Here is a 25,448-nt window from a genome sequence, read left to right on the forward strand (position 1 = left end):
TAAGGCAAACAGACACTTTTATAGTAACTGTTGGAAAACAGCTGTAGTGGGTTGTTTTGCACAGGAAACTATTGCTGTCATACTCCCACAGAGAGAAATGCTCAGGGGACTCAACATTACTTAACAAATCAAAAAGACTAAGCTCAGCTCCAGGACAGTGAAAGTTTAACTTGTACATCTACCTAACATATGTGCCCTGCTGTCCAGAAAATTCCCAGCAGAATTTCAGAGTCAACACCCAAGTCTGAACTGTGCTAATGCTGCTATCATCTAGTTAGCTTTAACCTGAAACAATCTCACTTTGCCTTTGTGCAGGCAGAGGTCATGATTGTAAAAAAAGTCATGGGTCTGTCTTGCCTTTTTAGACCACAAATACCTTATTCAAGCTTTATAAGCTAAACCATCAAAATAGAATTAGCATGATATAATATACTTTTTTACATGATATTCTACTCCAAAAGGGATTGAATATGTAAAAGTATTTCAGGGTTAAATATGCATTAACATAGTCTTTGGTTTTGCTAACATAAAGATTAGCTACAGATTACTACTGCCCCATGAAGGTCCAAAGGCCTCAAACATAATTTCTACTGCTAGGCTGAGCTTCAAGTGATACATTTTAGTAAGCCAGATTTCAGATGAATCTATTTGCAAAGTATACCTCCTTCTCATCTTGCTGCATAAAAACACTATTTTAAATAGTGCTGCATAAACACCCTATTTAAAAAATAATATGAATATTTGGTGGATAAGCAAATATTCAAATAAGGCTAGAGAAAATAACTGTCAAAAGAAACAACCAAATTTAAACTCTGACCTACATTCACTTTGGGTAACTAGTAGGGTCAAAGGCCAACAGTCTGTAAAACTAGAACTAGAGACTCTATATTCTACTAGAAAAAAAGGTACTGAGATCTTTGCAAGAAAGAATTTAACATGACAATTGACAATCATGATTAAATAAAACTAAGAGCTGCAGTATGCATACAGGTAGTCTATCCCACTTTTGCTTGCTGTTTATCTTATTTCCTTTTCATTAAGGAAATGCCTCTTTTCCCTACATGGAACTATAGTGACATTTGACAAAGTAATTAAGAGAAGGATGAGCATGATCAGCTGCCTTTGCCCTGTTACCAAACACAGTCAATACACAGTTCATGACTCCAGCAGATGTTCGTGCTTTACAGACTTATTGGAAACTTAAGGTCTTAGTTTTTCTGTCCTTCCTGTATAACATGGAAAAGAGAATCTAAACAGAGAAACCACTAAATTACTAGCAGCAAGTATTAACCCATCCAACACAATCTACTGTACAAATCATCAAAAAATAAACTGCCCAACAGTTTTATTTCCACAAATACAGAGCTATAATGAAACAGGCAAACTTGAATTCTCTTGACAAATGGCAGAAAAGCTTGTTTGAGCAAAGGACTCTGTCAGGGCCCTTGGCTACTCATCCATCACTCAGTACCCCTCCCAGTTAATTCTTGGCTAAAATAATCCTGCTCACAAAACATGAATCTACAGTGCAGAGGACAGAGGGTCACATAGTATAATGAGGCAGAGTCAAACTCTGACTGTAAACAGGCATTTGTGAATTCCCCCATCACTTATATCCTCATCTCTGCCTCTACTCCATTTCCATTTGCTACCCATCTTCACATGACCATAAACTTGCTCACATCACAGGATTTATCCAAATAAATGCTTCTCAAAGGGCACAAAGAGAAGCTCTGTGTGTGTGTGTCTGTGCTCAGACAAGATGAAGGTAGTAGAAATTTAATTTTAATAAAAAAATTAATGAAAAGGTTGGGTTTGGGACTTTGTTTGTTTAAATTGCTTATAAAATGAGGGCCTTATTCTAATACAGACTACTACCAATGCAGTCAAAGTACAGTAGTTAAAATCTAATTTGGCAAAAGGCATCTCTAGTCATGCAAGAATGCAATCTCGCTGAGCAGCTACGAGTATGAGGTCACAGGATAAATGGCTCCTAGGCAAACTCCTCCTCATCCTGACAATTTCTGGGCTTCAAACACTGGAGTTTTGGCTACACCCTAGACACCCATCTGGCCTTCACAAATATATCAGAGATCAGCTGCAGAAACTGGGGAGAGGTACCAGCTAGGGATTCACAGATCCTCCAGTGAAGAAGCTGAGAAGAAAAAATGAACAGATGAGGTTTTACAGATCAGCGAGATTCTGCAGGGAGCCTGGGCCAAGTCTCATTAGAAATCAAAACTTCATTCAAAATGGCAGAATATAAATGGAACACTTCAGGTGCTTAATTTTAACCAAAAAATATCCAACAAGCTCTAAACACAAATAGACTATGGTGAAAATTTTTTTCAAGTTCAATTTTGGCTGGCATCTCTCCTGCTTGGTTTTACAAGTACTTAAGTCCTTAAGAAAAGAAAGATAAAATGTTGCTATTTTCAATTCCAAATACACCCTGTCTCACCCTATCATGACCACTAAACAAGGTGCCAGGCTGGAGAGAATCTGCCAGAGTGTGCAAAACTCAAAGCAACCAGTACTGGATCTCTGTTGCACTTCAAAACCCACTTTCTGATGAAGAATTTTAATATGGAAAATTTCTAAAGACCATTCTTAAGAACATTTTAATAGCATCAGTGGTATTAATACAAGTGTTAATTCAACGCAGTGACTGAAACCTTAAGTAGAATTCCACATAAAACACAAGCTAAAATAAAATACTAAATTTATTCTTGTAACACTATTGGTCAAAAACAATAATGGCCCTGCATGAGAGCATGTAGAAACAAACCACTGTCACTCAAGTTTTCAGAAACCTCTCTAGTTTTGAGTTTTTTATTCAGTATTCCTAAATAACGGGTATATAATCAGTAACTATAGCAGTACATTTTACATCGTGACTTGACTGCTAATGTCTCTGATCACTATCTTATCTTAGTTAAAATCCAAGTTTAATAAGAACAGAAAAGTGCTCTCTATGCTAATGCTCAAGAATGTTCTCAAGAAACATGCTATTTTTAAAACAGCTTTAACTGAGAGTTCCCAAAGCCCAACTCAGAATCATAGAATGGTTTAGGTTGCAAAGGATCTTAAAGACCATCTTGTTCTAACCCCACTAACATAGACACCTTTCCAGGCTTCTCCTAAACCAGGTTGCTCAGAGATCTCCACCTAACCTGCCTGAAACACTTCCTGGGATTAGGAATCCATCTCTCTGGGCAATGGTTTGCAGTGCCTCACCACCCTCACAGTAAAGAATTTATTCCTAATATTTCATCTTAACCTACTCCCTTTCAGTTTGAAGCCATTCCCCCTCACCCTGTCACTACATGCCATTGTAAACAGTCTCTTCGTTTTTCTTGTAGGGTCCATTCAAATAATATTACTTAAGGGTAGTTGTCCGTTCTTGAGTTTTGATGCATGAAGGTACAAAAAAAAAATACAGTAAACTGAGAAAATGGACAGAAAGAAGAAATGTGAGCAAAAATCCTCTATATACTTACTCAATTCAAAAGGCATTCTAAAATAATTTGCAAGTAAATTAGATCTTCCTTCTTTTTGTATGATTTTAAGTACTCAGAACTTCAGTATATTAGCTACCTTTCCAATAACTCCTATATACCTAGATATGCATTTGGGGTTTGATGGGAAGGGGTGAAGAAAAGTACTTAGTTTACATGCCAAACAGAAAGGAGGCTGGCAGCTACCTTAAACTCTTAGACCACAATAGAAACAAAGAGGAAAGAACCCATATGCATATGTACATGACTCTGGCTATTGCAGTCCATCTAAGTCATGTTAGCTGAAGTTAATTTCTAGCAACAAAAGGAGATACAAAGGGCTACATGTGTACTCTTTAATATACAAGATTATAACTAATATAAAGTCTTTTTTAAATTTACTGTTAGAATTTATTAAAGAATAACTGATTTTACAGCTTTCTAATGTGTAGCTCTTAAGCTCTAAATCACTGACCATAACTAATAAGCAGTGTAATAGCATGAGTATCTGAAGTAAAACCACAGACTGCAATTTCGTTGATTGTAAATCATAATCATTTTAATGCAAAAGCAACAGCAAATCTCTGTAATTACTGGGTGCATTTTGAATCACTTTTATGATTACTGCTCCGTACCCATTAAAAATCCAAAACACTGAACTGCACAGGGTATAAAACTAGAATTATGATATACTACAAACTATAATTGAAATCCATAAATTCCCTTACCAGTGTTCAAAATTATTTTGTTGCCAAGAATTGCAGCCCTGCAAAATTGACTTTACAAACATTTACTTTATCTAAGAAAGCAGTAGGGGCAGGGATAGTAGCAGTTGCTTTGAGATATGTAAATAAAAAATTTAAAATGCCAAGGATCAGATTTGGCACCCTTGCTTGTTTATGTAATACATGTGTCTACCAAACTCACCGAAAAAAAAAACCCTGTTCTAAGTGCAAGAAGCAAAAACTGAAAAGGTCAGCAGTGGTATACACACAGTTTGGACCTGCAATTAAAAACTTCAAGACATAACTTCTAACACCTGGGATAACTTACCACCTACAGCAGTGTACAAGAATATTCCACAAAGTAGTAAAACACTGTATATCATTTTAAAAAGAGAAAACAAAACAAGACGAAACCCAGGAAACAAAAAAGAAAATGCTTGCACATAACTTGACCAATCTACTGCATTTCCTCAGTAATAAAAAGAAAATTGGCATCTAGAAATGTCTGCTTTTTTTAGGAGAGGTGGAAAGGAAATCAGGAAAATTAAATAACTCATAACAGGAAAAGACTTTAATGTTTCTAGAGATATGAAAGTGTATCCTAGCTAGACATTACCAGATTAAAAATTCTGAAACAAACCCACATTCAAACTTAAGTGGGGTTAGCAAGAAAGGGATATCAGAATATTTGTGGTTGTGGGCGATTTGAACAAAGAGAGACCAGGAGAGCTTTCCTTGTTTCAGCTATCAGAACAAAGGCATTGAAGAGATACACCTGCTCTTACTGTGCTGTGAGTCTGGGTTATCCCTCAAATGGGAACTGTTGTTGCAATTAATCTCTTCATGCAAGGAGATACACCCATGTTGGAGAAAATGCACAGGGCACTGTGTCTGGGTTGTTCTGTTGTTACACAATAACCTACTGAAAGAGGTCATTCATATTTTTTAAAATATGAAAAGCAAATCCACAATAAATGTAGGCTGAAAATTAGAAGACAGCTTCTATTTAAAAAAAAAAAATGGAAATAGCACTTTTGAGGATCTTGCAGAGCTTCTCTTAGGATGACTGATAGGAATAAACCAGTTGCTAAGTCAGAAACATTCCTCCACATCTACATACTAATGTCATTGTCTGCTTCAACTGGTCGCTGAAGTGTATTTTAGCGTGAGCGTGCAATAAAAATTGGTTTTTATTCTGGTGAGGGTTTTCCTCAACTAATGACACTGCAAAAAAAATCCAGTAAGAGAAAATTTGCAGATCCTTCCTGCAGAACCTCCAAGGATAGAAATTGAAGAGAACAAGATAAAAACCGCACTTTGCCTTTTCTTTTCTCTCCTCATCCTTTCTTCCCTTCCCTCCCCACCCACCGCTTCATCTCCCAACTTCAACACAGTAATTTCTACAGAATCAGATTATACATTCTATTCCATAACATCCTATTATGAGCCACAGTCATGGCTGAAAAAGTATTCTTTAATCTAAAAGCCCTTTTACATAGTTTTGTAACTTTCTCTAAGTAATTTCCTAATTTCCCCAAAGCTCCAGACTAGGAGCAACTGCAAAATGTTTCCCCTAAAAGCAGTATATTGAACTGTTTGTTTTCAGGAATTGTGTGGTGAAAGTGGGTAACATCAGTATTATTTAAGAATGTTTACTATTTAAAAATAAACTGTTTAAAACACCCAAGTTCACATAAGTAGAAGAATGTGTGGCTCAGCAATTAAGCACAAAAAAAAATCTCCAGTATGCTGCAGCTTGCCCCTTTCTCATTAAGATCAGCATTTGTGAATCAAAACACATTCAGTCCATTAGGAGGCTAATGCAGACAACATTCAAAGACACTGCATGGGCTCCCACTGCATTAAACAGAAGATCTGCTGATTATATAAGTAGGGAGTAAGATATACAGCACTACAGAGATGCAAACATGGGGATTTTTCTAATTTATCCCTTCCATTGCTAAGGCTTGAAGAAACATGAGTGTGACATTTTTGGCTTTCTTTTCTCTTGCTTGTGCATTTGAACTGTCCAGGGCTTTTCCATGAACTCGATTCCTTTTGGTAGCACAACCCTTCCCATGATTAAATTACTGTGCAATGTTTCATGATACTATGGACAAATCCTTTGCAGACTCTCCTTTTGTACACACACATTCCTGTAGCACCTACAGGCAAATCCTGCTCAGGCACAAAGTGTTTAAAGTAGAGAAGGAAGTTACCTCAGTTTCCTCTACCCACTAGAAAACCAGCAGGAGCTGAAACACAGAGGACACACAGGTGGCTCTGTCTGACAGACACTGCCATCCATGTAGGGGTTAACAGCTGTGCAGAGGTGCTCACCTACAAGGCTGGATTTATTATGACAGCACGGAGGGAAATTGAGATTACATGCAAGGAGATAGGCTGCTGCTCAGCAAGAAAACATGCTACCCTTGCCCAAAACTGGTGGTATAAAAGTGACCAAGAGCAGTGACTTTTTGGATAAAGGAAGATAACAGAAGGTTTAAACAGATGTGTTTTGTTGGAACAAGATTTTTATGCTGTACAGAGAATACTTATCAATCTTCCCACATAAAAATACTTCTGTTTCATTAATCAAAAAGTGACAAGATGTTTAACAGTCAACCTAGACTTGTCTAGAATTGATTAAGTCAACTCAACCTAATGTCGTGGTATACCAGACAACATATTGCCACAAAAAAGGAAATAAGCCAATGCCAAAAATCCTAACTTCATTATATTTTCTGATGTTGTTTCACTAGACATTTGGATTAGTAAACTAGAGAACCACAGTATAAATCAAAATACCAAATGAGTACACAATATAGAGAAAATGCATTTTTACAAGCAAAACCTTCAAGAGAGATCAAGATAAGTTTTGCAGGGAGCTATCTTCATTACAGCAACAATCACTGGTTTTAGTACTGATTTGGGTAGAGAAACAATTTTTTATATCAGTAGGCCACATGCAACCGGATAGAGCATTAGTGTACAGAACAACAGGTTTAGACTTCCAAATGGCTTACACTGGAGGGAGAGCCTGGTAAATACACAGATTTTGTCATCATATTGCAAAGGCTCCCATACCTTCTTGGTGACTTCTCATGGGCAGCTCCTCACAGCACTGACTCCTCCTTCTTCACAGCACAGCCAACAAACTCCAGCTCTCTTCACAGCACAACCAACAAATTCCAACTCCCTCCTCACCCAGCTAACCCACTCTTTTGTAGCACTCCTTATTGAACACAGCTGTGGCCTATTAAGAGCAGGCGTGTTCCTAATCTTTGGTGATCAGTACAGCTGCAACTCCTCAGGTGTGAGACTACCTTCTGCACTATCTTTATTTTTTTACATTCAATCCCTCCACATACAGGAATGTTATTCATCAGGGACAACAGCAAGAAAACACAACTGACCACAAAGCATTGCATACACGAATGATGTAAAATAAACATCTGGCTCCATTACCCAAGGTCTCAGGGCCTGTGGATCCAAGGCATGAATCTGCAGTATCACAACATTATAAAAAGGATAACAGCCATATGGGGGCAAACAAACCAATGTGTCAACTACAAAGAGTTATGCCCAACACCAGCAAGGCCCCAGTCGGATTCAACATCCAGAGCACTTAAGTCCAACAAGGGAGGGTACCAACTTCAAAGAACAAGAATTGGTCTAGCAAGTAAAACCTAAAAGAAGAATTGATTAACCATCTTTATTAGTTAAGCAGACACCTTTAGGTAGAACTCAGTAACATCTTTGGGCAGCTAAAGCTTGTCACCAGAAGAGAAGACAAAATCCTTTATTCTTCATGACCATGGCAGACATGGCAAGAAGTAACAAGTTAAACATGGAAGATTCAGGAAAAAACGTAACAGCAAAGACAGCTTAGTGTTGTAAAACAATTAATAGCCAAGATTAAGATCACCAGTAATGTGACCTGTGAAAAGTTATACAACTGCTTGTCAGTCACCAGTTTCAAAATCCAGCTTACAATTGAGGAAAAAAATACTTACCAGTATGTCATCTCTACTCAAAGGTATTGGACAAGTGTTTCAGTCACAAAAACTTACAGGTTAGTGCTACCAGTTAGCTGAACAGTAGAAGGACATTTAACTCCTTATGTAGATCTGATGTCACATAAACAGAATTATTTTTACAACTCAAGCAACATCCACTTGGACAAATCTTAGATACATTGAAAGGGAACACATGGAAAATGGCTGAACAATTTTCACTCCTTTTTCTGGTACTTAGAAATACACATTTCCATGTAGCACTACCACTTATTTGTACAGGGGAAAAAAGAAGCTTATATAAAACTGCAAGAAACATTCTTCAGCTGCAAGCTGTCTAAACAACATCCAGAGCTGTGATTTAAACATGAACCTCTGAAAAAAAAAATATGCTTTTCTTTTCCATTTTTTTCTTGTATTTAAAAGACCCTGACAGTATTTGGAAAGCCAGGGTTTAAATATTCTTTATACAGTTTTGGGGATATAGAAAGAAAATATCCTCAGGGTATTATTAGCATACCCTTTCAGACCTTTTTTTTTCCAGGCTGATGGTCTACATGAGCACAAGCAAAGGGCTCAGGTCTAAAAAATGTGTGTATTTATCAGAAAAGAGAGCAGAAACCATAGATTCTGAAGAGAAAGCAAGGGAGCACATGGGCAGACAGCCAACTCCCCTGAACACGACTTTTTAAATTAAAAAAGAACAGGAAATTAGTACTAATGTCAGTAAAATTTCCACCTTTAGTATTGACCAGATACAAAAGCAAACTGATTTACCCATCTCCAAACAAAACCCACCCCTTCACCAAAGTCTGAGCGATCTCATCCTTGGGGCATACAGCTCCAGAACAGCATGATACAAAACCACAGTGCAAAACCCCTTCTTTTCTCAGTCTGGCTTTCTTGCAGTTTCTTTACTATAGCTCATACCACCTTTTCAAGTTTTGTTCCTCCCAGGCAGTTTAAGTCTAGTAAGGCACCAATAATTAAAATATGGAGTTATTCTTCTTAAATAGGTTAAAAATCCTTTTGAAAGAGATATAGCATCAGTAGATAATTATAACATAATTATCAATTTATTCCACGTCTTGACTTGTCAATATTTTTTATGTACCAAAAACTAAAATTGCATTCTTACTGATGACATCTTCTATTCCCTTACTTCTAGCTGAAAAATGGAAAACCATCCAGAATTTCACCAGACTGTTTGACAGGCTACAACTTAAGAGCCTCTAAACTGGAAAAAGGAAAGGGGTGGGTGGGGATTAGGGAGGGGAGGGGAGGGGCGGGGGGGTGAGTGTGAGAAAGAAAGAAAGAGAAAGAAGCAAACAAGCAGAAAAAAAGAGATACAGATTTATTTAACAGCATTTGGCTGACAACATTAAGGGCGGGTGAGGGAGGGGCACCCACAATCTCAGCAGCTCATTCCAAGGAGAAGGGACTTTACCAGCTTGTGAAAATAGCAGCTAATAAAAATATGTTTTAAAAACCATTTAAATCTGGGCAAGATTTCAACCAGAAACCATAATGGTTACATTTTTTATTTAGTACTTTGAAAGCAAAGTTGTAGCTCCTTGGCCAAACCCTCAGTTCATTCCCAACAAAATCAATAGCAAAATTTCCACTAACTCACATGATGGGAGTAATGGCCACAGACTACAAACCTGACAGAATCTAGTGTAAATATGCTTTTAATTTGAAAGCCCTATTATAGAAAAGATAACTGCAGAAATTTCCTCTTCTATCTAAGAGCTATTTATCCAGCATCATACAATTACATATTCCGTAGGTCTCACCTTCAAGCAACAAATGAGCAGACCGCAAGAAAGTACAGCAAGACAAAAATTCAATTCTGTAGTCTGTTCAGGTTCTAGTTTTAGGGGGTTTTGTAATGCTTTTAAGTATTCATACGTGCCCCTAAACCCATGTAATATTAAAGCCATAAATTTTTCTCTGTTAGCTTATTATTGTCCATGAGATAAACATAACCACTAGTAGATAATTACTAATCAGATACTTATCTGAAAGAGTCTAGAGAAAATTAGGGTTTTTTTTTTGGTAAATGGAACACTTAGCAAGGCAAACACATACTAAAATAAAGGAAGAGAGATCAAAAAGAGAAGGAGAAAAAAAAAGAGCAGCAGAAAAAAAACAAACTACCAAAGAGCACATAAGTTCTGTGAGGGGCTGAATAAAGTAGCAAGGTGCTAGCGATAACAACAGAGTCACTCTGAAAGTCGTTTTTGGGATGCCAGCTCTAAACATTTAGAGCAGAATTTATGTACCATGATTGATTTGAAGGCAAATAAAAGCTAGCACTTAGCTAGAAATAACACGCACAAACTTTTAATTAGACATCTATGAAATGAAAAACTATCAAGTACATGAAGCATATATTCATACTGCACAAAATATCAGGAAAAACAGTAACAAAAAAGGAAGGAAGATTTTAAAGTTAGAATGGGCTAAATAAAAGTATCACATTGTTCTAGTCTAGTTGTATGGCAAATTCAAATTAGAGAATGACACTTTTCCATTACAAACATGACAAGAGATACAAGGGGAAGAAAAGAAAAATAAGCTCTTGAAATTCCTTCACTACCTTCACCTTGCATTTAATTCATATTCATTGTAAGTACAAAGCTGCTATTTATTATTGAGAAGATGATACTCATTTCCTTGTCCCTGTAGGAAGAAATATACTCAGCACAAAGGAAATTCTGCCTTATTTTCCAAAATGAGATCAATAATATTAACTATTACATCAATTTCAGCCACTGAGAGGTCTATAAAACAAGTTCTATAAAAACATAGACAAAACCGTGCTTCTTCCAAACCCATCACACACAAATAGAGGAAGGATATACAGCAACAGCTTATTTCCTGATAGACACCATAGGAATTGACTTAATGAATCCAGTGGTTGCATAAGCAGTTCTTTTTAATATACATAAGTTAAGAATATAAATTTTCTTTTAAGTGTGTTTCCATTGCTATGATGAAACAATTCCTTAGGGAAATATCTCAATCCTTCACAACTTCTCATAGAGGTGAATTAATTCCCACTACTGAAGACTCATAGGAAAACCACCCAATTTCATCAGCAATATAATGTTTTATAAACAGCACAACATCCAAACCAGTACATACTTGCTACACTATCAGCATAAGACAACCTCCAGAAGAGATTCAGACCACCTCTTATCATGATAATCCCTGCTTTCAAAGACATGCATAAAACTTACCTATGACAAGAGTCATTACAGGCAAAATTCCCTCGAAAAAATACCCCAACACAGCTCAAGATTATGCACTTCTACTCATATTTATAAAGTAGAGGTAAATAAGCACTGAGGCCACCAGCCTGGGAGCACTTAGGAGCAAGCCTGGCTCAGCGGATTCCCATCACAGCCTGATAGCAAATAAGCTCCCTTCCTTTCACTTGATGGCACATGCATGCATTTCTATCAAAGAGAAAAAAAAAATCCCAGGGAACTATTGCATCAGGACCCAAAACACTACTGAAAAGAGAATTTTTCAACATTGCTTCAAACTAGGAGATTTTACACCACAAGCCTAAGAAATAATGAAGAATTTTGCCTTAACCTTTGCTAGGGATACAAATGTTACTTCTTGAAGAGATATAAAACGAGCAACTGGGGGGTTTGTTTGGTTTTGACATTACTGGCAATGACACATACACGTTTTATCACTTCTAATCATTGGCTCTATGAAGTATGTTCCTACTGTGTGTAATTTTTAGAGCTGGACAGAAACCAGCTAGTGGTATTCCTGTCAAACTTCCTCTTGCTCCATCCTACCCCACAAACTATAGAGCATTATTTTTAACACTGTGCAAATGCTAAGTGCATGTGAAAATGCTCTCTCTAAAACACCCTCTTGGCAAAATCTTATTTAGAAGTTATCACAGGAAAGTCCAATAAGTTTTCTTCACATTAAAACAGCAGGTTAAATCAAAATTACTCTTTAGTTGCTTTTCCTTATTTGGCGTTTTGTTCTAAGTGTTAATACCTTAAAAGGAACAAATCTTCTTGGTTAGCAATTTCAATTTCCACCATTAGTTTCTACAAGTTAGTGTTTTAAAATGAGATCCCCTTCTGATATTTGGTATGATGTAAGAAAGAATACAGAATCAGATGCTGAAATAACCATTTGCCATTATATTTAGGTTGAAATTTTTATCTTAGGAACTAGCACATAAAGACCTATGGTAGTCTTGATGATTCTTTATTCTGGTACTTTTCATTCCCTAACTGCAGAAAAACCTCTGCTAAACTAATTACTGGATATTTAGGGGGGAACCTTAACTATGAGGTAAACAAGAGGTCAGAGATACATTTGTATAAAAATTCTTAATCCAGTACAATGCAAGCAGTTATGAGTAGAAAAGGTTTAAATAAAATCTCAACAAAAACATTTTGGCAAACAAAAAACAATGGGACAAGAATTCAGAGATGCTGCAATTAGAAGCAGTTCTTATGATCATACTATTTGAACTAGAAAATTATGCAAAAAAGAAAAGCCTTTCAAAATGTTTGCATTGAAGGCATTTTGTATTGAGGTTATAACTTATTTTTTAGGAAAAATAATTCATTTTATAATAAAAATACATTGAGTCCTGCTTCAAAAAGACCAGATCAGTCCCACACAGCAGTTCAAAAGCTATTATATATCCTCCTTTTCCTAGATCAATCCCTTCTTTCTGCCACAAAACTGGGGCCGGAGGGACTGTGGATGACTGCTGCTTATGGCAGTTTAAAGATTGAAATTTTTAACATCAAAGTTTAAAGCTTTCATTTTATGAGAACAACCTGGGTTCAGCCACCTGTGTAAGTCAGTGGGAAGGCAGCTGGCGACACTGAGCACAATGGGCAGGGAAGTGATTGCCCTGCTCTCCTGAGTGGGAAAGTTTCTCTACTCATTAGAATAAAAGGGAGGAGAGAGAAGGATCCAAATAGCAGCCTGAGACACTGGGCAGCAGGAGAGGGAGATGGAATGAAACTCACACAGAATGCAGAATAGGAGGAAAAAATGTTAGGAAGACCAAAGTCAAAAGATGTATATTCTTGGGTAGGAAAAAGACTATTTTTAGGGAAGAAGATAGTGTATCTTGAGGCAGACTTTGGGGAGGTAATTTAGGAGAAATCAGGGAATGGGTAGCTCTGGGGTACACAGAAGGCTCTGGGAAGAGCTGGGAAATGTAGAGCCAAAGGCAGAGGTACCACTTCCAGCAAACTTCTCTATTCACAAACTAAGGGCACTGATGCAAAAATGGCACACACTCCTAGTTTTGTCTGGAGGTCGTTTTGTTATTTCCTCTATGGAATATACTTACTAAGTTTTTGGTTTATACTGGCTTTTGGCCTTCTTCACAGCATGAATAGCCTAGTTACAGAACACAGCCACTGAAGTTCTCAATGCATTTTTCTCCTAATAAAAATATTTCCTTCTGTGCATGTGAAAGCATGGCCAAGTGGCCACTTAAACTAACTCTGGGAAAAAAAAAACAGTACAAGCTTTCCTTAGCCCCTGACTGAAAGGCAAAGGTTTTTTTTGCAGACTTTTAGCTCTTTTCTTAACCAGGCCTAGTTTATTATGAATTTTTTGAGGCACAGACATCAGAACCAGACTTAATTTCCCCAAAAGATTGACATAATATGCAGTGATAACACCACATGCCTGCATCAGGATGTGTTTCCTCAAAACCAATGCAATTATTCTGGGAAAAAAACCCAAATGTGTAGAAGGCATATATTTGTACCTGCCTATAAGGTTTATTTGCCATATATTATTGCTACTTCTCCCTGATTTTAAGTTACTGAGAGGACAACTGTAAATAAGTATGTTAGCTCCAACCAATACACATTAGTGGAGATTTCAGAGAACATTTACCAAACATTTATTCTAGCACAGATCTGTAAGATCTATGTTCAAAAATCTGCCTCACTACTGTTTGAGCTGTTAATGGTGATACTTAAAGATTTGAAAAGTTCTGATTTTTTTTTATGCTACTGTTGTATTTATCATTGTAAACTCATGTAATCCTGTTCTTGTCCACCACCACAATTAGAGCCTGTAGGGGTATGCTTGTTAGCTGATTTAAATTTGAACACCTCACTCAAAAAGCAGCATCAAATGAAATCCCTGGCAAAACCCCCACTGACTTCACTGGGAATGAGACCAACTGGAAGAACAGGGCTCCAGCGAGAGTCATGAATCACTGTCATTCCCATCCTGCTGAGTTTGTGAGAATGAAGATGAGATACTGTTTGAAGGCCCTTCTACTTGTGTTTCACGTGACACGCCACTTCTTTTTGTTTTGCAAAATCATAAGAAAAGTTTTTTACTATCTGCAAGTAACAAACTGAAGAGGCTGGATGAGTCACTGGGGACAGTTTTGGGCCGGCTTGGCTCGCAGACTGCAAGTGTCATGGAAGGTTCACCCGAATCTCCCCTTCCTGCTGCACAGTCATTCCCAAAATAATGTGGCAGTGCTAAACATAGCCATGCTGTGCTCTTTTAATAAAAGACGATTCCTGCAGGGCGCACAAGCCACCACATTTGTCAAGATAAGCACATCAATATGAGATGTCATATTAGCCTAGACAAAGAGATTGAACAGATAGCTTTGTCAAACACCAAGCAGAGGGGCTCATTCAAACTGACAAAGCAAGAAATTCAAACGTTGAACCTACATTCTAGTATTAACACATTCCATCCTCTTCTGCTGTAGAAGAGTCTCAAAACAGTAAGCAAGTTCCTGTAAGTGATATAATAAATTTATTCCTAATCTACAATAATAGTATTCCTGTCAATTCAAACCTCTCTGCTGCACTTATCAAAAACTCTGTAATGGCTGTTAGCATGTTTCAGGTTATGTTTGGATCTATACACCTTAGTGGATAGGGACCCTCCAAAATGACATATGCACAGGGTATAATTAACATGGAGAATTAACAAGCATAACTAATTGCCATGCAGCCAGGCCATCAGCTATTCCTTGATCACTTTTCTGTTACTTAAACGTAAGGAAGTTTACTCTTAATCCTAAGGCAATAGACAAAGACATTGCAGCAGTGGGTCCCAGTGCCTCATCTTCTAAAATCTGTCATGACTTTAAACAAATTATTCAATTCCACATCAGAAATCAGGGACACAGCTGCCCATATCATGGAATATGTGAGATTTTAATATTGGTCATATGCAAAACTAGAAACATGGCTCACAAGATTACTTATTTAGTGAGAAATTATCTTGGATTTTTTTGTATTCCACATATGTAGTTGTGTATATGGGCTTAATCATCCTACATATGGCAGAGGCAGAAGCTATGGGGGTAGGGTTATCAACATAAATATTTTCCTTAAAATGCATTTACATTTCAGAAAGACGTATGATCACCAAACTTAAAACAAGATAGGTTATCAGTGTGTGGAAGTGAAACTGATAGACAGACTTTTGTCCCAACACAGGTGGTGTCCCTCTTGAGGTCCAGTATTTACACAAAACCCCACAGTAGGTGGGAAGAATCAGTTCAGCTCTGCACTACAGAGCCCTGAGAGAATCAAGTCCTTTGGGGGAACTACCAGAGGCTAGGCATTTCTCTTTTGCCAGGAACCTTTAAGTTTAGCTTTTCCTTCAAACTTAGAGCCTTGCGGAGGATGTGGGAAGGATTCCCCTTGCAGGGCAGCTGCTCAGTCCCACACTGCTCCTCTGCCAGGCCACACCTCGATCAGAGCTCAGAAATTACTCTTAACACAACTGTGGAAAGGGGGAAAGAAAGCTGTGGAGTCGATACTATCCTCTCTCAGGATGCCACCTGTAATGTACCCTAATGAGATCTTCCATCCCTCTTAACTGAAAAATAATGAAATCCATGAAGATTTGCATTCAACATTTCCAGAGGAGATTGAATACACTTTAAAATATTCAGGAACAATTCAAATGCAAATACAATATAGTACTGTATTGTTCACATTCTGCAACATTTTGCTTTGATGGGCTGATTGGAAGATCTTTTCCAGTTTGTTTTTTGTGAGTTTAATAAACCAGGACTTTGAAACAGCTGCCAAATATATGAGGTGCTATGTTTTCTTTAAAAGAAAACAGAGTTGTGAAGTCAAAGGCAAATTCTATGGTATCTTATATAAAATACCTTTTCACTTCCTGAACATTGCCTGTAGCTTTGCTAATTTATTGCCATGAAAATATTGTTACTACTTAATGCACTAGTACTTCTGTCAATAGGCAGCTTTCCCCAAGGCATATTTGAGAACGCTCTGCTAATCAGAGTTGATGCAGTTATTCTAAAGCAGCCAGGTCTTTAGAAAAAGGTTCATGTTTAATTCCAGTACAGGTGAGTGTTGTCATTTCTTCAAAGCACAATGTTTTTAATTTGCTGAATTCACTTCTGTAGATGTCTAAAGTACTGATTACATTATCCCAGCCCCAGCTTGAACCAGTGTATTTCAAAGTAGAATTGCTGGCTTCTTTACCTCTTAAAACTTAACTTTTGTGAAATATTCCTCATTTTGTAGTGGCAAGGATTAAACAAAGACTTAATCAGAGCCACAAATCTGTGCTATATTATCAGCACATAACTTAAAAAGAATGCATTTGGGTGTTTAAGCAGATACTCACTTGGATCTGACATTTTACTTTTCTACATCTGCTTGAACTCTTGAGATTATGATCTCATGCATCTGAATTTTTAGTGTTTGTTTTCCAAGCATGCTGATAATCATGAAGAGCACAGTGAGTGACAATGAGGTCATGTACATGTACATATGTCACACTACAGTTTTATTCTCTCTAATAAATATGGAAATCTCCATGACTATAACTTTACTGAGGCTAAGCAAATAATCTTAATTGGTGTGGGAGATTTAATGCATGTATGTTTTTAATGTACTTGCAATTCGATGCAGATGAAAAATTGAATAAAGTTCTTCAAGAAAGAGGTCAGGCCATTTATTTCAATTAGAAATAATAATGAAATTACAGTAAACTATTAAATGTCACTTAATCTACGTTCAAGATAAATAGAGTACTAAATTTCTCTTGGCATGTTCCACAACAAGGTACCCTACTTGTCTTTTTATTGACAGAATTGAATGCTCCTCTGCTCCCTCTTCCACAGTGACATTTAGTGACTTTACGTCTTCGCAAACCCAGCATGGACATTATCCATTTTGGAATAAGCCTACCAAAGAAAAAAGTGTTTTTGTGTGAAGTTGATGGCTATACTTCTCAGATCCCCTTGGTTCAGATCAGTGCTGTGTTTTCCTACATTCCCCTTCACTGTAATGCAGGGGGCATGCTCATTTTGGTTTCCTTCTGCCATCAATTCATTTCCCAAAACTTCTAGAGGTAAAAGACTGTCAAAAGTCTTCTACACTGAGCATAATTCACTTTCTAATTAACAACAGACTTATAATCATCAAAGATAATTTTTTTGAGCAGCTAGATGTTTCAAGATGACAATAAGTTTCACTTGGTCATGGGCTCTTTTTTGAAGGGCATTAAATCCCATCACCTCCAGAAGAAGTTTCTTAGACATGGGAGACTCCTAAGGCTACCAGCCAGCAATAGCAAGCTTGGTGAAAAAAACTAAAACATAAAGCTTTGAGTACTATGGAGCATTACCAACATGGAACAAAATCTGACTCCTTTGCAGCTTTCCTCAGTTACAGTTATGTTCCTTGGTTTACCTGAAATACACATAGGATACAATGTAAGGAGGTGAAGCCTCATACAAATTCTCCATGGAAATAGTCAAGATGGCTTATGATAATTCTCTGTGTCTGAAGTCACCCACACACATGGCTTCAATTCCAAGTCCGCACGTCTTTTAAGGGATTTATATTAAACTCTGCAAAGTAGCTGTTAGCCATTTCTGCTGACTGAAATAAAACTAAGTTAAATTAAATTTTACCATAGCAATAGATTTCTATTCTGCCAATTCTGTTGTTCCACCTTTCATCTGAAACTACAGCAAAAAGGAAAGACAGCAAAAGGATGCTTTTAACATCTCTACAGCCACATACAATATTAATTTTTGATCTTTTGACATGTTTACAGCTCAGCCAGCTAGCATAAGACTCTGAAGAAGCCAGAGGAGCAACACTTCCAGTTCTCAGGGATGTTTTAAAAAAAAAACACCAAATCTTGCTTGAGAACTTCTTAACTGAGTCCAAGAAGTACTCCTCAGGAAAGAAATGCATATACATATGTACATGTACACACATATACACACCAGCAGGGTCCTCCTTTCAGAGACACTAAGTTCTATGCATACATATTAAGAAGAAAAGATGGCATTCTCCATGTAAGCCATGGAAGTGGAAGACTAGTATGCAGCTCAGCACAGCCAGAAATGCAAATAGTTGTTGATAGGTCATTGGTCTAGTGCCTCACTCCAGAACGTCCACATGACAAGGATGAGTAGTAAATGTATACAAAAAAAAATGACATAAACCTTCAAGTTGATTCTTCAATCCTGTGTGCTGCAGAAAATATACTCAATTTCTCTTGACATGCAGAGGCCTGTATATTCTACATATGCTGTATGTTCTATATAAAACTCTAATGCTAAAATTATATCCACAATTTTCTAAAGTTTGGCTTTGTTGGCCTTTTTAGGTTTTGTTGGGTTTTTTTTTAAGAGACACTGCTATAATATGGCTCTTTCCCAAATGCAAAAATACAGTATTTCATCTTTCTTGCTCTAAACAACATCCAATGAATAATGTACAGTGACGTGATCTTCTGCTATTTACTTTAAGCCATTTTGCAGATAGATTGCTACAGTGGGTGGCATTCAGAATAATGCATGTTGAGCAACACACATTCAAATCTTGCCAGCTTTATGCTTTCTTACAACATGCTACAATGTAAAGTGATTCATACAGAGAAAAGTTTTTTCTGTTACTGTAAAAAATGATGTTATATGCATTTATTATCCAAAATAAATACATTGACACGACAACCTGAAAAAAAACTAGGAAAATAAACTTTGTTTCTCTTTGTATTTCAAAATATTACATTTAGATTTTAAAAAATTAAAGCTAAGTGATGCTTTCTGTGTAAGTCAAGCTTGTCCTGACAGTTAATCCACATTGTTATCAGACTCATCAAATTAAAATAAAATGAGCTAAAGAAGAAATCAATGCCAAGGATTTGAATTGCCTTGATGTCGTATGCTGGCATCTGATAAATTTTACAATTCCTGTGGAAAAGGATCACAGAATCATTTAAATTGGAAAAGACCTTTAAGACCACTGAGTCCATCCTTATCCTGCACTGCCAAGTCTGCCACCAAACCTTGTCCCAAAGTGCCACTTCTACACAACTTTAAAATACCACAGAGAGAAGGCAGATGATCTACTTGGGAAGACTGAACTGTTAACTAAGAACACACACAAAGTCAAATGGAAGAAATGAAACACAGCTGTGGAGGTGGTAATGTGGTGCAGCTACACTGACAAGCCATAACTTCCATGGAATTTCTTTTATATCAAATGTGTAATGGTAATTTCAATCTAATGATGTGTTACTCCAAACCCTGGGGGGAAAAGACTCTCCGCAAAATGACACAGTAACTTTTGGAAGATGTTGTACTTGGACTATATGTTCATGAGTGTTAAATTTGACATAATGTCTCTTACCATGTCCTCAGCCAGAAGCTCAGAAAAAGGGAACAAATAAACATCCCAAACCAGACAACTGTGCTGTACTTGAGAAGAGACTATGGGCCTCTGCCACTGAGATGTTAAAAAATTGGAATACTGAAATTTGTAGTTTTATTATCTGCACTTTTACAATGTTATCCAAGTTGAATTTTACCCATTATCCTCACAGCCATGTCCATGACAGCAGATAACACATTCTCAGTTTTAATTCCTCAGATTTCTGTAAATCCAAACTTGCAGCCCTCTCCATCACCTTGCCTCCATACATTCATAAGCATTTCAGAGAGACAAAGTACCCACAAGTTGAAGGTCAACATCAACTGCTCAGATGTTCTGAAAAATGAGACTTCAAATCATTGAAGAAAATATAGGCAATTTGGGTCATCAAACTACTCTGAAGCACTTCACCCTGAACTCTTTAACCCCCATGCATTATAATACCTTCGTTTCTTTCACAAATAATTTTCTTCTCTACGGTGTTATTAATTTTATTCTATTGTTATACTTATTCTGCATATTACATTTTCAGCAGGAAATCCACCAAAAATTTCAGACAAAACAATTTCAAACTTCCAAAACTGATGAACCTTGCATTATAACCTTTTCAAAAGATAAGAATTAGGTAAACATTGAGGCTTCATCAGCCTGGAATGGACTCTACTGAGATGTACCCTTTTCTGGCCTTTCAGCAGACTGTGCATCCTGGAGACTGGCTGACCTGTGCTGGAGCCTGATGAATAGTTTTGACATTCACCAGTCACTACCATATTCCAGCAAATAAATCCAGGCAACAGTTGGATTCAGCTGCTGGAGTTCTTCCTCCAGCCAGATGATCGCTTATTTCAGGAGCTGTTTCACCAACAGAAACTGACTAAAACAGGACCACTAGCAAAAGATGAGAGAAGCCATCCCTCTTGAACACAATAGAAAAGTTTCACAGAAAAGACAAAGAAACGCCCAAACAATTAAGACCATCCGGTCAATTTCCACTTTCCCACCTCAAACTCAACCAGACTAAAATAAACAGTTAATGAAAAAAAGGGGAGGCAAAACCTAAACACAGCATCATGCCATACCACCAGTGCCAAAAAGTGCTGGTGGATCTGACCTTTGTTGGCCCCACTACTCTTCGCACCTTGCTGGTGTTCAATCCCTACCATATTCTCCTCCAAAACGCCACTGGCACAACTGGAGAAACATAGCACCGGTACAGGGCAGAGGCGGGACCAGGCCCTGCTGGACCCCCATCTCCAGCCCAGCCGCCCCGCTACTCCCAACAGCCACGGCTCCCGCTGGGGTGGCGGCCGGCGAGGACCCTCTTACCTTGTTGGAGTAGGGCGGCTTACTCAGGTTGATGCCGTCGCGGATGAGCTTGTCCCGGATCATGATCTTCAGCTTCAGCCTGGGGTACGCGACCAGCCCCCCGCCGCCGGCCGCCCCGCGCCGCCCGCCGGGCCGGGCCCTGGGGGCCGCCCCCCGCCGCGGCTCCTCCGGCCCCCCCGCCCGGCGGGGACAGCGCCCGGCGGGGGCGGGCGGCGGCGGCGGCGGCTCCAGGGTGAAGTAGAGCCCCGCCGCCCTCTCGTCCGCCTCCTTCAGCCGCCGCACGGCTTCGTGGATCCGGCGGCGGTGGTGGGGCACGGCCACGCCGATGGCATCCAGGTCCGGGTCGCCGATCTGCTTGCAGACCTCCAGGTCATCGTAGCCATTATCGACGAAGGACTCCGCGTACTGGGGGAGCTGCAGGGTCTTCAGCCACTCGTAGACTATGTTGGTGCACATGCTGGCTCCAAAATAATAACGATTGCAACTTTCAGCACTGAAGCCAGCCTTCCCCTTTCCACTTTTCGTCAAAGGACATAAAGCCACAAAAACTGCGATGCAAGTAAGAGGTCTCAAAATCAAGGTCAAGAAAACATCCACCAGGAAAAGGAAAAAAAAAATCCTTAAAGCAGATCAGTAGGGCACCGCAAGCACTGCTGACTGAACCCCTCCTGCTTATTCCTCCTCTTGTACCGAGTACAGCCGCTTTCTGCCACCGGAGAAGGGAGGCTCGGACTGGAGAGAAGCAAAATATAAGGGTGCATCCCCTAAAATTCCAGGTCGCTGCTGCACAACATCCACCCACTTTCTCTGGAAGTAATTTGCAGTCGCTGTCTTTTTTTTTTTCTTTCTTTCTTCCTTTCAGTGTTAGTTTCTGTTTCTGCTTCTGTCTCACCTTCCTGCGCTCTGCCGTATGATGAATCTGTTTACTATAAGTAGCTGCTTTGGTACACGATGGTGTCGGGGGAGAGGATCCCGCACCCTCGCCCAGCGTGGGCAGGGGTGCCGGTGTGCAGTGCGCTTCTCTCCCGTGCCTCTCCCAGCAGCGGGCGCACACGGCGGCTTTTGCTTTCCTTTTAAACGGCTCTTTTCGGATTAGGAGCAAAACAGAGGGAAGGAAAAAAAAAATCCCACTCACTTTTCCGAGTTACTTTCCCAGTTTCCCTTCATCCCCGTAATGCTGGTTAAATGCGCTTCGCTGGCAGCGAGAGCAGAAACTGCTTTCCAGCCCCACTTTCTCCGCGCTGATGCCGGCGGTGCCCTCCTGCCCCAGCGGGGTACGCAGCCCTACGCCCGGCCCGCACAACTTTCCACGCGTTCTTTCCCCTATCTCTGTTGGCGCTCCCGCCGCTGTCCGCAGCCGCCCTGGGGAGGAGGAGGCGGCGGCGGCGGGGCCGTGCGGGCGGCCGGCGCTCCGTGCATCCTCCGGCGGCGGCGGCGGATGAGCCGATCTGCGGCAGGTCACCGGCGCTGCCCCCGCCTTCCCCGGATGCCGCCGGAGCTCTCCCTTCCCGGCCACCGGTACCCGGAGCGGTGCTCTCCGCCCGGGTCCTCCCTCTCCTCTACCCCGGAGGCGCCTGATGCGCCGCCCGCAGATCTGCTCCGGCTCCTCCCGGTGCGGCTTCTCCCCGCTCCTCCTCCGCGCCCGCCGCCCCGCTGCCAGCCCCCTGCCCCGGCTCTCCTCCAGGCCTTTGCAACTTTCCCCGCCGGCTGCCCGCGGTCTCTGCCGCTCGCCTGCCCTGCCCGATCCACCGGGGTGCAGCCAGCCCGGGAAGCAAGGCAGCCTGGCAGGGCAGCGGCTCGGGGCTGCCACGGCTCTGCGGGCTCTCCGCCGGGCTTGCCCGCCCCGTATTCCCCGCGGCACGGGAACGCCAAGGGGGGCACGGCCCGGGGAGCTGCCCCCCAGCGCCCTTGGGCAGCCGGACCGACGGCGGCGCCGGCTGCCCCGCGGGGCAGCGAGCCCTTTGCGGTGGAAGGGGGACCCTTCGTGGGTCGGAAGGGCGCAGAGCGGCGCTGTCCCGGCAAGCGGCGCTGCCCGGGAAGCGGTGCGGGCAGGCGGGAGGCGCCGGCCCCGCTCCCCCCGCGCCGCCGGGGCCGCCCGGGGCCGCTGAGGCGCCGCGCGCTGCCCGCGAACGCCGGGCTCGCAGCGCCCCCGCCGGGCCGCCGAGGGAAGCGCCGCAGGCCCGGCCCGGCCCCGCCGCCGCCCGCGGCTCCTCTCCCCTGGGGCTGAGGCCACGACCCCCTGCCATTTTCATTTTAAACTGCTTGAAACTTGTTTTTCTGCGGAGATCCCTGCTCATGCCGGCTGCAGGGAGCTGCGGACAGGCGGTGGGGCACCCAGCAGCCTCCCGCAGCACAGGGGTGCCGGAGGAGGGGCATCCCTCCTCCAATTTTGAAATTTGGCGGAGAGCGTTATTCAGAACGGGTTTTCTGGAGGACTTTTTTAAGCAGAGTTAGGCGCACATTTGTCCCCGGGCTTCATGTAGCTCGCCATCGGATTGCGCAGCACAGCGGCGTTCTCACAGAAAGCATTGCGCTGCAAGGTGTTTTGGAAAGGTTAGCTACTTACCAGCGGTTAAATGCAGCCTCTGGGTATAAGGCCTAGGGATCACAGGGTCGTCTGCTAAACAGGGAGAAAAGGAGGAAGAGCATTTTACTCCTTTTAAAATCTCCTTCAATGTTCTTTTTTTTCTTTTTTTCTTTTTTTCTTTTTCTTTTTTTCCCCCTGAATCTTATTTTCCTTCCAGACCACATAATATGTCAAACTCTCTTCTCAGCCCACAGACAGATTGATGCAGCAATTATCTTCTCTTCACAGACCTGATGAAAGACTGACAGCACTGGCAAAACTAGCAAGGAGGTTCTGTGATCTGGAGCTGGAACTGATGGTGTGAGAGACAGGAAATCTGACTGATGCAGGCCCTATTCATCGGTCTTATTGACAATACATACTGAATTATATCATTTTTATGTGTGCATTTTGGAGGGGTCTTGAAAGGTTTTTAAGATATTGCAAATGTTATGATTCGGATGTGCTTGGTAAAGGGTAAGACCCTTTTGATGGGGCTGCAGGAGAAGTGTGGGTTCCCATGGGACTGTGGAGGCTGGCAAGGTTGCAACATTGTCAGCCTCTCTGGTGGCTTGGCACCGATTTTGGATTCACAAAAATTAAGTCACCTGTCAGCAAATACAGTAAAGTTTTATGGGACTTTGAAACACAAAAATAAACAACAATAGAAAAAAAGAAAGACAATCAGAAGTCCAGGAAACAAAAGACTGGTCTACCTCACCTCAACCCCACAGAGAAATCTAGGACAAGTCTTTGTGAGGACTTACATCAGATTTGGGTGAGTAGTTAGAGGGAATGCTTCTCAGGGTTGATACTAGTGCCAGCACTGTTCATCATTGTCACCGATGTTCCCAGTGCCAAGGTAGAATACATACTCAGGAAGTTCTCAAACAACACCAAATAAGGGGGAGGGTAGTCAATATGTTGGGAAGGTGATTCAAGAGTAAAGAAGGAAGGTCAAAAAGTGGTAGAGCAGAAGATTGGAGGCATGTTTTGATTGATAATAGCAAACTCAGTTTGAAGAAGTCCTTTATGCGCTTTTTATTAACTGCAGTGAAATTATTCAGGGACACTTAGGGTTGTTTATTTTTTCTACATTCAAGATTTATTTGATTTTTCACACATTAAGGAAGAAGCATGGGCATTTGCTCTGGATACCTGACTACTCTTCAGTGTTTTGAGTCATGCACTCACATATTTGATAGTTGAAAAAAAACTAGACAAAAATACTAACACTTTGTAGCTGAGTACTCACATAGTGGATGAATGAATACAATTCCAAGAAGATATTTGTGAAGGTTTTCAGGTAGAACGGGAAACTCAGATTCACACAAAGAATGAGTCCCCCATGACTATATTGCAAGGAATAATGTGCAATGAACAAGTGGAAGATAATATTTCTGTGAGTTTTTTTAAGAGAGGCAGACTCTAAAATATTTCTCGAGGGTTTCCACTAGGGCACAAGGTGAATAAGTTACTAGAACTCCTCATACACAATGGCAAATGTTTGCAGAACCAGGCTATTAGTTCAGGTAAATAGAGCTATTTATACTTGTGTGTAAAATGTTGTGATTATTTGACTGTACATGGTATACATTGGAAAAGAGTCC

General features: G+C 40.4%; 1 protein-coding gene across 3 annotated transcripts in view; it reads right to left on the reverse strand.

Moving 5' to 3' along the window:
* Nucleotides 1-23,941, reverse strand: part of LOC136554676 (SAM and SH3 domain-containing protein 1-like) — a 537,178-nt gene extending 513,237 nt beyond the window's left edge. For 2 of the 3 annotated variants that reach the window (XM_066546820.1, XM_066546823.1), the window contains exon 1: nt 21,273-22,527. In XM_066546820.1, coding sequence (XP_066402917.1) covers nt 21,273-21,728 — 456 coding nt within the window. In that variant the 5' untranslated portion in view covers nt 21,729-22,527. Of the gene's footprint in view, nt 1-21,272; nt 22,528-23,838 lie in introns of those variants that run through there. The other variant, XM_066546819.1, reaches the window with a different exon arrangement.
* Nucleotides 23,942-25,448: the final 1,507 nt, after the last annotated feature.

This window comes from Molothrus aeneus, chromosome 3 (genome assembly GCF_037042795.1).
Source record: "Molothrus aeneus isolate 106 chromosome 3, BPBGC_Maene_1.0, whole genome shotgun sequence".
Taxonomy (NCBI): Eukaryota; Metazoa; Chordata; class Aves; order Passeriformes; family Icteridae; genus Molothrus; species Molothrus aeneus.